We start from the raw sequence: 13,285 nt of genomic DNA, 5'->3' as shown, positions 1-13,285 counted from the left end.
GTAGTTTTGTTTTTTTCTGATTAATGTGATTTTTTGTGATTGTCCACAGTTACCAGATCATAACAGGTGACTCTTGGGGAGTTTCTGCTATTCTGGCATGTTTAGGGGTTCTGCCAATGTGACATGGCACTCACAAACCATGCCAACTAAATCTGAACTCAAATATGGTGCTTTTTCCCTTTTTCACTTTGCACTGTGCATCAAAAGTAGTTTTTTACTACATATGGAGTACTGATGTGCAGCTAATTGTATGGTCCATTTTCTCCTGTTACTATTGTGAAATGTTAAAATTTGTGGTTAAAGCAACGTTTTTGTGTTCATAAAGTATTTTTTGATTCTCACAGCTCAACATTATAAAATTCTGTGAAGCACCTGGAGGTTCAAGGCTGTCACGCACCTATATAAATTCGTTTACGTGTCTAGTTTCAAAAATAGGATCAAGTGTTGGGGAGCTCCCCTGTTTAGATACCTCAAGGGGCTCTGCCAATGTAACATGGAACCTGTATACCATTTCAACTTATCCAAAATTGAAATATGGCACTCCTTCCCTTCTTCACTTTGTACTGTGCCTCAAAGTCGTTTTTGACCACATTTGGAGTATTTAATGTACTTGGGATAAAATGCACAACAAAGTTTATAGTCCAATCTGTCCTATTACCCTTCTGAAAATAAAAAATTGTAGGTTAAAGTAATATTTTCACGGCTCAACGTTATAAAATTCTGGGAAGCACCTGTGGATTTAAGCTGCTTACTAAACATCTAAATAAATTTGTGAGGTGTCTAGTTTACAAAATGGGGTCACTTCTGTAGGAGAATCACTGTTTAGGCACATCAGAGGTTCTCCAAACAAGGCCTGGCATCCGATTCCAGCTAATTTTGCATTCAAAAAGTCAAATCATGCTCTTTCCCTTCCGAGCCCTGCCGTGCACCCAAACAGTAGATTACCACCAAATGTGGGAAATTCACATACTCAAGAGAAATTGCACAACAAATTGTATAGTGCATTTTTTCTTGTTATCCTTGTGAAAATGCAAAATTTGGGGCTAAATTGACATTTTTGTGGTAAAAAGAAAAGTTTTGCTTTTTTTCCTTCTACATTGCTATAGTTCCTCTGAAGCACTTAATGGTTTAATAAATTTCTTGGATGTGATTTTGAGCAGTTTGAGGGGTGCAGGTTTTAGAATGGTATCACTTTGGGGTATTTTCTGTCACCTAGGCTTTCCAAAGTCACTTCAAATGTGATGTGGTTCCTAGAAAAATGATTTTGAAATTTTTGTTGGAAAAATGAGAAATTGTTGATAAACTGTGAACCCTTCTAACTTCCTAACAAAAAAAATATGTTTCAAAAGTTGTGCTGATATAAAGTGGACATGTGATAATTGTTATATATTGTTGATATTGTTGAACTATTTTATGTGCTATAACTCTTGGATTTCATGGTATAAAACTTCATAGTTTGAAAATTGTGAAATTTTCTCCATTTTCGCTAAATTTCTGATATTTTCACAAATAAAAAAAAATATCCTAAATTAACCACTATCATGAAGTACAATTTGACACACAAAAAAAACAGTCGTAGAATCATCAAAAACAGTTGTAGAATCATCAGGATCCATTGAAGCATTACAGAGTTACAACCTGTTAAATTAACATTGGTCAAAATTGAAAAAAAGTGTCCTGGTCAGGAAGTTGAAAACCAGGGTTAGGGGTAAAGGGGTTAAAGTCTGTTTTCGGTACGAACACCAACAATGAACCTCGGGTTTGTTCATCTCTATTAAATACCTTTTTATCAAGGCTATTTTCCAGAAACCTTATTAAGTCTAATGAAAATTTCTTACTTTTGTCTTAGCTGGCAACCTGGGATTCTTTACGAGGACTAAATGGAAGCTTACAAGAAAAAAGACTTGACAATGACCTGCAAGGATTAACGCTGAAAGTGGTGACGATCTTGGTATGTTTCTGAAAATTTTAACATATAATCCAACCAGTAGTAACACTTTATAAAGCAGACAAAACTGAGCAGTTTGATATATGTTAATTTTTTTTAATACATTCAATTTAACAGTATAATTTGTATTTATTAATCATGTGCTATGGATGTACCATAACACCTTCCTTTTATTCTTTCCAATCCCTTTTTTGAACATAACATGTTTTAATTTTCAACTGTACTATGTAACTATATACAGTATATCACAAAAGTGAATACACCCTTCCCATTTTTGAAAATATTTTATCATATATTTTCATGAGACTACACTGAAGATATGATAGTCTTATACAATGTAAAATAATCAGTGTACAGATTGTATAAAAATTTAAATTTGGAGTGCCCTCTAAACAACACAACACAGCCATGAATGTCAAAACCGCTGGCAACAAAAGTTAGTATATTCCTGAGTGAAAATGACCAAATTGCGACCAAAGTATGAATATTTTGTGTGGCCACCATTATTTTCATGCACTGTCTTAACTCAATTAGACATGGAGTTCAATAGAGCTTTAGAGAAGCCACTGGTATTTTCTGTCACTCCTCTAGGATAACGTAAAGGAGCTGGTAAATGTTAAAGGAGTTTTCCAACATAAATTCCAAAACAAACTTTTAAGCCAATCTGTGCTGTATTGTCATATAAAACATCCCTACATTATTACTTTTTGTTTTCTAACTTTTGTTCCTCTTGAATTATTCCTTTATCTCTGCAGTTTTTTGTTTACTTTCTGCACAAGCAAACTTGACTTCTTCCTATTCTTGGTTGCCAAACCTCACAGTCAGAGCTGGCACCGCCCGGCCTCAGTTTCCAGCTCCGCCCCCTGCCCGCCCTCTGCACACTCATTGGCTGTCAGTATTCTGCCCAGCACTGACCTCTCATCACTACAGCATTGGAAATAACAGAGCAGATATCCTGCTTCTCTCATCTGTGACAGCAATCACCTCACATCCACATGTACAGAAAGAGTTGTTACATGTTCCTCACCCCTTATAGATAAATTAATACTGTGTAAGGCCTCTTTCACACGTCCGTGTCTCCGGTACGGAACTGATCTTCGGTCAGTTTTCTCACGTGCCGAAGACACGGGCACACGTAGACCCATTAAACTCAATGAGTCTGCGTTCACGTCCGTATTCTGCCATGGACCGTGTGTACGTGTGGAACATATGTGTGCCCGTGTGCTCCACACGTAGACATGTCCACGTTTTCTCTGGCATCACGGGTGTCACACGGAACACAAATGGGTCACACGTAACACAAACGGACCACACAGATGTGTTCCGTGTGACATGCGCCGGAGAAAACACATGTATCTGCAAGAAAAAAAAAACCTTTACTCACCTTCTCCAGCCCTGCAGTCTCTGCCGCTGCTGTCACTTGCTGCCGACCGCAGCTCATTATGCTAATTGAATATTCACTTCACTGCGGTCGGAAACTGCAGCAGCAGGGAATCGGCAGGACCGGAGACCGAAGATCAGCACCACGGACAGCGACGCCAGGGACAGGTGAGTAGAAAGTTCCCATTCTCCATGTGTTATCACGGATAACACACGGAGAACACACGTGTGCCATACACAGGGCACACCGATGAGCAATACGCACCTTTGACACGTCCGTGAAAAACGTGCATGATTTTCACGGACGTGTAAAAGAGGCCTAAAGAAGACTATATATATACACCATCTAATGTGAGTCTATAGTAGATATATACGCCAAGTATGTATGGCACATGTGTGTGTGTGTTTTCTCTGTCATATAGTTGTGTATGTATATATATATATATATATATATATATATATATATATATATATATATATATATATATTTGCACATAGGTTGTCCAGGCTTATCCCTCTGTGTTTCACTATATGAATTGACACATTGAGCTCCTGCGTGCAGTGAACGAGGTAGCACACATAGTCAAAAATGTGGAATATGCATATTGCATACAAGTGAACACATGACCACTCATTCTAACTGTTGACAACTCAGTGTCTGCTGCATGTTATGTGAGGATGCACTTATCTACACTGTGAAGCGCCATGCAATAAATAGTGCTATAATAATAACAAATAATAATAATCTGCAATAAAATATAGTTACTGCAGATTGTGCAAAACCTTGACCACTATTTTTTCCTTGGGCTACATGACATTTTGGTCATGCTGCCAAACATCGCAGCATGCCTATGTCACTACTAACTAACACTAACTAACTAAGTAACTATGTCACTACTAACTATCTAACATGGTACAAAGATATATTTTACTTGTATGTCACTACTAGCATGATGCAGGTCCGTAAGTTTGCTTTCATTTTTGCACTGTTGATAGCCCTATCTCTCACAGCATCACTTTTTCAATGGCATCTGTATTCATGATGCACATACAGTTGAAAACAAGAAGGAATCATAAATCCATACGCTCCCTGTTCCATCTTCCACCCTGTGTATGTGAGCTCTGAGACTCAGCAATGTGTGCATGATGATGTCACTATATCGCTCTCCCTGTACTAAGATTCAGAACGCACGCTGCAGAAAATGGATGCAATCTGAGTATCAGAGGCTAATGATGGGCGGAACCGGGCCCTGGATTCTAAATGTTTGATCTGGATCCGGCACTCATGAAATTAAAAAAATAATAATAAAGGAAAAATAAAGAAAATAAGAATTAAGAAAGCGCTTCATACTTACCGAGGCTCCGTCGCAGCTGTACACTGCTCCCGTGGCCTCTCCTTCACTTCCTGGGCTGCTAATTATTGCTCATCCATTTGCACTGCTTTCCCCACCCACCGGCTGTCCTGTCTCTTGTGATTGGTTGCAGTCAGATGCACCCTTAGCATGTGTGACAATGTCTGACTGCAACCAATTATAGGTGCCAATATGGCCGATGGGCGGGGAAAGCAGATCAACTCTGTCAGTATTGTGGTATAAAATACATAAAATATTTTGTGTGGTTTTCTCCTATATTAAGATACCCAGCACAGATAAACCATACGGCTACAGGCTGCAGCCCTCAGCCGTGCGCTTATCTTGGTTGTTTATCAAAATAAGAGGAAGCACATGCGGCTTTTTTATTGATTTACAAAAATAATTTAAAAATAAACGAAGTGCAGCCGCCCCCAATTTTGATACCCAGCCATGATAAAGCACAACAGCGGGGGGCTGGTATTGTCAGGCTTGGGAGACCCATAGTTATTGAGCCGCCCCCTTGCTTAAAAATAGCAGCCTGCAGCCGCTCAGGATTGTCACATCCATTAGATGTGACAATCCCAGCACTTTACCTGGCTCTTCTTGATTGCTTTGGGGCGGTGGCAATCGGGCTAATAAGGGGTTAATCACAGCCCACAGCTGCCACTAAGCCAGATATTACTAATGGGCAGGGTCTATGAGCCCCCCCATTACTAAGTGACCCCTTACATTATTGTAAGTGAAAGTAAATAAACACAAACACCAAGAAAAATGTTTGAAGTTACACCGTAATCCACACAACGTGCCACGACAGTCCTGTCTCTGCTACATCCGAGCCTGGAGAGACTGAAAAGGTGTCCAATCTCTCTAGGCTCCAGGAAGCACTGACAAAAAAGACCCGGTTGGCAGAAGTGACATCACTCAGTTCACTGGAGGTCATACCCAGGTTCCCACAGTATGACCTCTGGTGACCCAAGTACCATACTCTGGTTTAAAGTACGGGTCCATGCCCCACACCCTGCCAGCCATTTAACACTGACACTGCCGGCGGGGGAGTGCGGGGCTACCCCGAAATCCCATATTGGCACTGATAGTGTTAAAGGTCTGGTGTGGTGAGGGACAGGGTCTCTTGTCCCCCGTGGTCTCTCTCCTCCCCACATGCTCTCTCCCCCTGTGCTCTCTCTTCCACCTCCTTTGCTCCCTCTTCTCCCTCCCATACTCCCTCTTCCCTCTCAAGTACTTTCTCTTCTCTTCTCCCATGCTCTCTCGCCCCCCCCTGTGCTCTCTATTCCCCCCCGAGCTCTCCCCCCATGCTCTCTCTCCCACACTCCCATGTTCTCTCTCCCCCCTGTGCTCTCTTCCACAGTCCCATGCTCTCTTCCCCCTGTGCTCTCTCCCACACTCCCAATCATCTCTCTTCCCCCCTGTGCTCTCTCTCCTACACTCCCATGCTCTCTCTTCCCCCTGTGCTCTCTATTGTCCCCCTGTGCTCTCTACTGCTCTCCTGTGCTCTCTCTCACACTCCTATTCATCTCTCTTCCCTTTATGTGCTCTCTTTTCCCCCCTGTGCTCTCTTCCACACTCCCATGCTCTCTCTTCCCCCCTGTGCTCTCTATTGTGACCTTGTGCTCTCTATTGCCCCCTGTGCTCTCTCTCCCACACTCCCATTCATCTCTCTTCCCCCTGTGCTCTCTCTCCCATACTCTGAGCTCTCTCTTTCCCCCTCCCGTGCTCTCTCTTCCCCCTCTGATATGAGCGCAGGTCCAAGATGCAGGAGATCAATGCTGGTCTTGCTCCTGGCTTCTTAGTATTTAGAAGCCAAGAGCTCAGAACCTGCACTTAGCACATGATGAGACAGTGCACAAAAGGAGAGCACACGGGGGAGGGTGGAGATAGTTCCCAGGGTGGTGGGCACTAAACATGGTAAACATGGTAAAAAGCTGCGGACACTGTCAAGCAAACAAGGCTGAAAGTGTCCGAGAAAGCAAGTGTGCAACTTCTGTTCCTGCCTGTTATTGAACTGGACATTGTGAGAATCGGCTGGATTATCACGTAGCAGCGCATAGGGGTCAGGGGGAGGGAGACTACAGAATGTGTGGGAGGGGGCGAGGGAAGTGGGGTGGGCGGGGACTCAACGCACTATACCAGCCCACTAAGTAAGCAGCAGGGCGGCAACATGCTGTTCAATGTGAAGCCCGTCAACAAGGTCCTGCCCTGTCAGCGTGACATCACAGGAAGCAGCAAAATCGCAGCAGGAGCGGTCACATGACCGCTCTGAGCTGGGGGAGAGGGGCTGACAGCAGGGCAGGAAGAAGTCACTATCTACTTACCTGCCCTAAAGTAGCCAATAGGGAAATAACAAAAAAAGCTAAAATAAGCCAGATAACCCCTTTAAAGATATTGTGCTCCTTCCACTTGAGGATGCCCCACAGATGCTCAGCAAGGTTTAGGTCTGGAGATGTGCTTGGCCAGTCCAGAACCTTGACTCTCAGTTTCATTGGCAAGGCATTGGTCATCTTGGAAGTATATTCAAGTGGAAGTGGGTCATTAACCTGTTGGAATTTTGCCCTGTGCTGTCCACTTTTTGAAGAGGGGGCATCATGCTCTGCCTCAGTATGTCACAGTACATGTTAGGGCTCATTGTTTCCTCAATTAACTGTAGCTCCCAACAGCTAGCAGCACTTATGCAGCCCCAAACCATAACATTCCCACCAACATTCTTGACTGTAGGCCGACAACCTTATCTTTGTACTTCTCCCTGGCCACAACACATGCTTGACTCCATGTGAAGCAAATAAGTTAATCTAAGGGCGGCGTTACACGGGACGATATATCGTGCGATCGCATGAGCAATCACACACACCCCTGTTGATTGTTGCCCGTGGCGCACAAAGTCGTTTACCCCGTCACACGTACTTACCTACCGAACGACCTCGCTGTGGGCGGCGAACATCATTTTCCTGAAGGGGGAGGGATGTTCGGCGTCACAGCGACATGACACAGCGGCCACCCAATAGAAGCGGAGGGGCGGAGATGAGCAAAACGTAACATCTCGCCCACCTCCTTCCTTCCTCATTGCCGGCGGGACGCAGGTAAGCTGTGTTTGTCGTTCCCGTGGTGTCACACGTAGCGATGTGTGCTGCCTCGGGAACAACGAAAAACCGGCATGCAAGGAGGAACGACATTATGAAAATGAATGACGTATCAACGAGCAACAATAAGGTGAGTATTTTTGCTTGTTCACAGTCATTCGTAGTTGTCACACGCTACGATATCTCTAATGCGTCACGTCACGGAATCGCCCGATATATCGTAGCATGTGACGCCGCTCTAATGCGGGCATCACACGATACAATCTATCGTGCGATCGTATCCACCCCCTTCATTTGTGTGTCACGGGCAAATCGCTGCCCATGTCGCACAAAGTCATTAAACCCCCGTCGCACGTACTTACCTGCTGAGCGACGTCACTGTGGGCGGCAAACATCCACTTCCTGAAGGGGTGGGACGTTCGGAGTCACAGCGACTGCAGGTAAGCTGCAGTTCATCGTTCCCGGTGTCACACGGAGCAATGTGTGCTACCCTGGGTATGATGAACAATCGGCGCAAAGAAAAATAAACTATTTTTTAAAAATAAATGACGTGTAAACGATACACGATTTGTAACCGATTTGCGGTCGTTCTGAGACGCTCGTAGGTGTCACACGAAACGACTTCGCAAACGATGCCGGATGTGCGTCACGAAAACCGTGACCCCGACGACATATCACACGATAGATCGTCTCGTGTGACGCCCGCATTAGTCTCATCAGACCGCAGGACATGGTTCCAGTAATCCATGTATTTATTCTATTTGTCATGCGGTGGCATGTTGAACTTCCAGTGACTAGTGTGAGCGCTAACATCAAATTTAACACACCTACTCCCCACTTACACCTGAGACCTAGTAATACCAATGATTCAGATGATGCTGGGCAGGGAAAATGGCTAATGGTGCTCTGTTTTCTTATTTTGTTTTTTACATATGGTTGCACTCATTTTTGTGGCATGCGGTTTTGACAATATTAGCTGCGTGTTGAGTTATTTAGAGGGAACACTAAATTTACACTATTATAAAAGCTATATACTGAGTACTTTATATTATATCAAAGTGTCAGATCTTCAGTGTTGTCCCAGGAAAGGTTTAATAAAATATTTACAAAAATGTTGACAGGTGTACCCACTTTTGTAATATGGTATAAATCCCGGCTCATTGTTTGCTTTCCAATAAAGTGGTTGGTCTTACTAAATAATTTCCAGCTTCCCCTATATGAACATGTATACTGAGATAGCTCTTAGTTATGTTCCAAACTGAGCCTACTTTTGTTGTCCTGGCTGACAATAAAACAATTTATTGGAATACCACAACTTCAATGCATGGGCCCAGTAGGGGTGTCAGTGGGATCCTTCCATATCCAACCACTTAAATACCATGGCTGCTCCTTACCATAGCTTCTGAGGGGTTAAACTGCTGCTATCAGAGCTAGCTCCAATTGCATCAGTTAGGTCTCTGTCACATGTCCGTGCAAAATAAATGTTTTGCACAGTCCGTGGTATAGGTACGTATGTGTGTGCGAGTGTCCGTGTGTGTGTTCAGCATGTGCTGTGAGTGTGCTATCCATGTGACATCCACATAGCACACTGACAACATGAACTTAGATGTCCATGGTGCAGCTTTGTCCAGCACTGGTTATGCTTCCGGTCCTCAGTGCAGTGCATATGCGATGAGCATAATGAGTGGGGGTTGGAAGCAAGTAACTGCAGTGCTGGAGACATCAGCGGTGGAGACAGATGAGTATAGAAAACCATTTTATCTCTCAAACACATGGGTTTCTCCGGGTACGTGTCACACTGATGTCACACAAAGCACATCAGTGACGTCCGTGTGATACTGCTGGAGAAAAACGGACATGTCGCCGTGTGGAGCACGCGGTCCATGGGAAAACACGCAGGTGTGCGCAAAACCATTGATTTTAATGGGTCTACATGTCTCAACGTCACACGTACTGTAGACATGGATGTGTGAAGAAGGCCTTACTAGCAGGTGTCTGCTGTTTAAAACAGTTAGAAACTGAAGGGATTTCTGTCATATTCCAAATACAAGGCAGACATAAATAGAAGTTAATGGATGCCGATCTGGGGGTGGAGCTATCTGGCACCCAGCATTCTCTATTCATGTGACCAATAATAGATGCATAGCTTGCCATAACTGGCATTTCAACTTTGCCGTCAGCTAATAGTCCCCTAGAATAATAAGCCCAGATTCAGTATAGATTTAAAGGGAACCCATCATGTAAAAAAGGTATTAAGCTACAGATATACAGTTAGTCTGCAGGTTAATAGCGTTTAAAGCTGCTTCTTGCCAGGACTGAAAGTAAACTACTTGGAGATAAGAACTGTACTGGCTGCCACAAGCTATCAGTCACGGGGTGGATCAGCATTGCTTTAGACCCTGCTCTGTGTATAGTGAGAGGTAGCTGTAACCATGCCACCAACACTAACTGACAGTCAGCTCAGCATTAAAGATGGCTGACAGTCAGTTCAGCATGCATGATTATAGCCGTTGCTCACTATGTACAAAGTGGTGACTAAAGGCACATTGGCTGCACCTCTATAACAAAAATCACTTTTTTCCATGACAGGTTCCCTTTAACCCCTTTATGATATTTAATGTAAGTTTATGCCATGTTCGGCATGGGATTCCCCTAAAATGACATAAACTTAAGTCATGGCAATCATGTGGGCACAGGAGCTGTGTCTGCACAATTGCTGCCGGGAGATCAGCGTAATTAATATCTACTTTACCTATTTACATTTGACATTTTTACATTTTATAGTGTCTACTAAAAGTTATATCTTAAACATTTTTTTCTGATATGTCATGAATATTTTGTGGGGCCTGTTATTCCATTTAGTTTATTACTTTTTGTCTTGTGTTTGCTCTGATTTCCATGCTCATCATTAATTAAGTAAAGTAGCAGCCTGATTCCCACACTGCTCTATGAGATATTCTAGTCAAAGACACTCGCCCTCTTCTTTTGGGTGGTCCATTTTAAATAATTAAATAATAGCCTTGAAATAAGTCACTTCTCCCGAGAGATTAAAGGGAATTTGCGATCAGCTTTTTGGCATAAAATCTGAGGGCAGCATGTTGTAAGGGCAGAGATCCTGCTTCCAGTGATGTGTCCCTTACTGATATTCAGGCTCTCATTTTGATAAAAAAAGCACTGTTTTCTCTGACAAAGATCTGCCTGTTCTTATAATGATGATCTCTGAAATAACCCAGCCCAAGCCACTGATTCCCATCTTTCTTTGTACACTGTGAATAGGCAGAAAGTTGCTAATCAGTAGTGGTGGTTGGGTTACACAGAACAGGAGAACTACATAGCGCAAGACAAATAACTCTGCAATAATATCCTCTGCTGATAAAACACTGATTATATTGAAACTGCAAGAAGCAGCCAGGTAAGTGAAATTCCATCACTGGAATTAGGATCTCTGGCTTTACCCTTTGCTGCTCTCAGATTACATATACAAAAATGCTGACAGATTTAAATAAGAAGGTATTTCTTCTATGTAGGTCATTTTTTGTTTTACTTTTTTAAAAAGAGAGTGGCTATAATAATTTTGCACAATAATATATATTGGTCTACTAAAATCCACCCACTTTATAAAATTATACTGGCATATAAGGCTGCTTGCCTAATGAGATTAATTTCCTTAATACAGTAGCATACAGATATATGAGATATGGCATACGTCACCCCAATATATAATTATTTCCCAATTGATAAGATACAGTACTTAATTTACAAATCATATTGCAGAATATACTTTAAATTTGTAATTAATACACATGAGCTCCATTGCTACAGCTGTATAAAAATACAAAAACTTGTGAACAAGAAGGGGTATTTATCATGGTTTTTTAAGGAAAACTACTGTACCACAGTTGTGAAAAAGTATACAGTTTTTAATATTACAAAAAGTGCAAATATCAAAAATCACATGTGATGACAGTTAGTAGTTAGACATACATAGTTAAAATCCAATTAGATGAGACAGAGAGAGAAAAAGGTCCCAGGGAGGGATACAGACTACCCCTTAACTAAAACTGGTAAGAAAGTAGTATTACTATATCCAGGGGGGGCATATAAGTAACCAAAAGATATCAATAGTATACCCCCTGGGCTAGTGGAGTGATGGAATGTCCATACATTAAACAGTAACCAACAGGATAAGGTCCAGATCAGGGCCTGAATACACCAGTATGTAACACCACCAGAATAATCTCAGAGGAAAAAAAAAAAAAGTCATATAGTGGTGGGTAAAATGGCACCTGAAGGACCTACCTGTGGTATGTATAGCACCCAGAAAGGGAGTCTGTCAGCCTCACATGTGGACCCAGTCCCGACACGTGTTTCGCCTGTGCTTCAATGGGAGACCGTGGCCAGCAGTGTGCCGGCGGTGTATAAATAGAGGCAAGGGGTGGGGACTCACTGTGATAATCACCGCTGTGTCTGGACTCAGCTGAGTGAGCGTATCCCTCCGATAGCCGGCACTCGATATGGCTTCCGGGGTCCAGGAAAGCCTCCTGGTGACGTCATACCCAGAAGCCATAGCATCGAGGCCGGATCGAAGTGAGCATGCTCAGGAGTCTGTGACAGCGCTGAACAGTGGTCTCCATCTTAAGTCCTGGCAGCAGTATGGGCAACAAGCACAATTCATGTAATCACAGTAATTTTATATAGAATTGCACATAGTTAGTATCAGTGGTGTCTGGTACTTTGGTAGGCAGGCAAAGATACATAATTAACCCCTTCACGACCATGGACGGATCTTTCCGTCATGGATCGTGTCCCGGTAAGCCCCGCCCCCTGCCGCGGGCAGGTGGCGTGGATCGGCACACATATCAGCTGTTTTCAACAGCTGACATGTGTGCCTACATGTTCCGAGTGGAATCGCATTCCACCCGGAACATTAACCCTTAGATCTCGCTGCCAAAGTCTGGCAGCGAGATCTATATGCGCGCGGCCATGTTTTCTACTTACCGCCGCCCCCTCCGGACGTCACGTGAGTGATCACGTGACGTTCGGTGGTTGCCATCATAGCACAGGGTCATGTGATGACGCCTGCTGCTAAGAAGTTTCACTTTCCTTTTTCCTCGGCACGGAGCAGAGGAAAAAAGAAAGTGACTATTTCTGCTGTTTACAGCAGTATAGCTGTGATCAGCAGATAGCAATCAGCAATCGGATTGCTGATCGCTATAGCCCCCTAGGGGGACTAGTAAAATAAAATAAAAAAAGTAAAAAAAAGTTTTAAAAAATTAAAAAAAAACAAAAAACCTAAAAGTTCAAATCACCCCCCTTTCCCCCCATTGAAAATTAAAGGGTTAAAAAAAAAAAAAATATACACATATTTGGTATCGCCACGTTCAGAAATGCCCGATCTATCAAAATATTAAATCAATTAATCTGATTGGTAAACGGCGTAGTGGCAAAAAAATTTCAAACGCCAAAATTACGTTTTTTCGTCGCCGCAAGTTTTACGCAAAATGCAATAACAG

At 42.9% G+C, this 13,285-nt stretch overlaps 1 protein-coding gene across 3 annotated transcripts in view; it reads left to right on the top strand.

The window, feature by feature from the left end:
- GRID1 (glutamate ionotropic receptor delta type subunit 1) overlaps window positions 1-13,285 on the top strand; it is a 1,874,363-nt gene that overhangs the window by 1,512,455 nt on the left and 348,623 nt on the right. For all 3 annotated transcript variants that reach the window (XM_075348983.1, XM_075348986.1, XM_075348985.1), the window contains exon 9: window positions 1,850-1,951. In XM_075348983.1, coding sequence (XP_075205098.1) covers window positions 1,850-1,951 — 102 coding nt within the window. The remainder of the gene's footprint in view (window positions 1-1,849; window positions 1,952-13,285) is intronic.

This window comes from Anomaloglossus baeobatrachus, chromosome 5, assembly GCF_048569485.1.
Source record: "Anomaloglossus baeobatrachus isolate aAnoBae1 chromosome 5, aAnoBae1.hap1, whole genome shotgun sequence".
NCBI classification, from domain to species: Eukaryota; Metazoa; Chordata; class Amphibia; order Anura; family Aromobatidae; genus Anomaloglossus; species Anomaloglossus baeobatrachus.
This window is presented reverse-complemented; position numbering and strand designations above follow the sequence as displayed.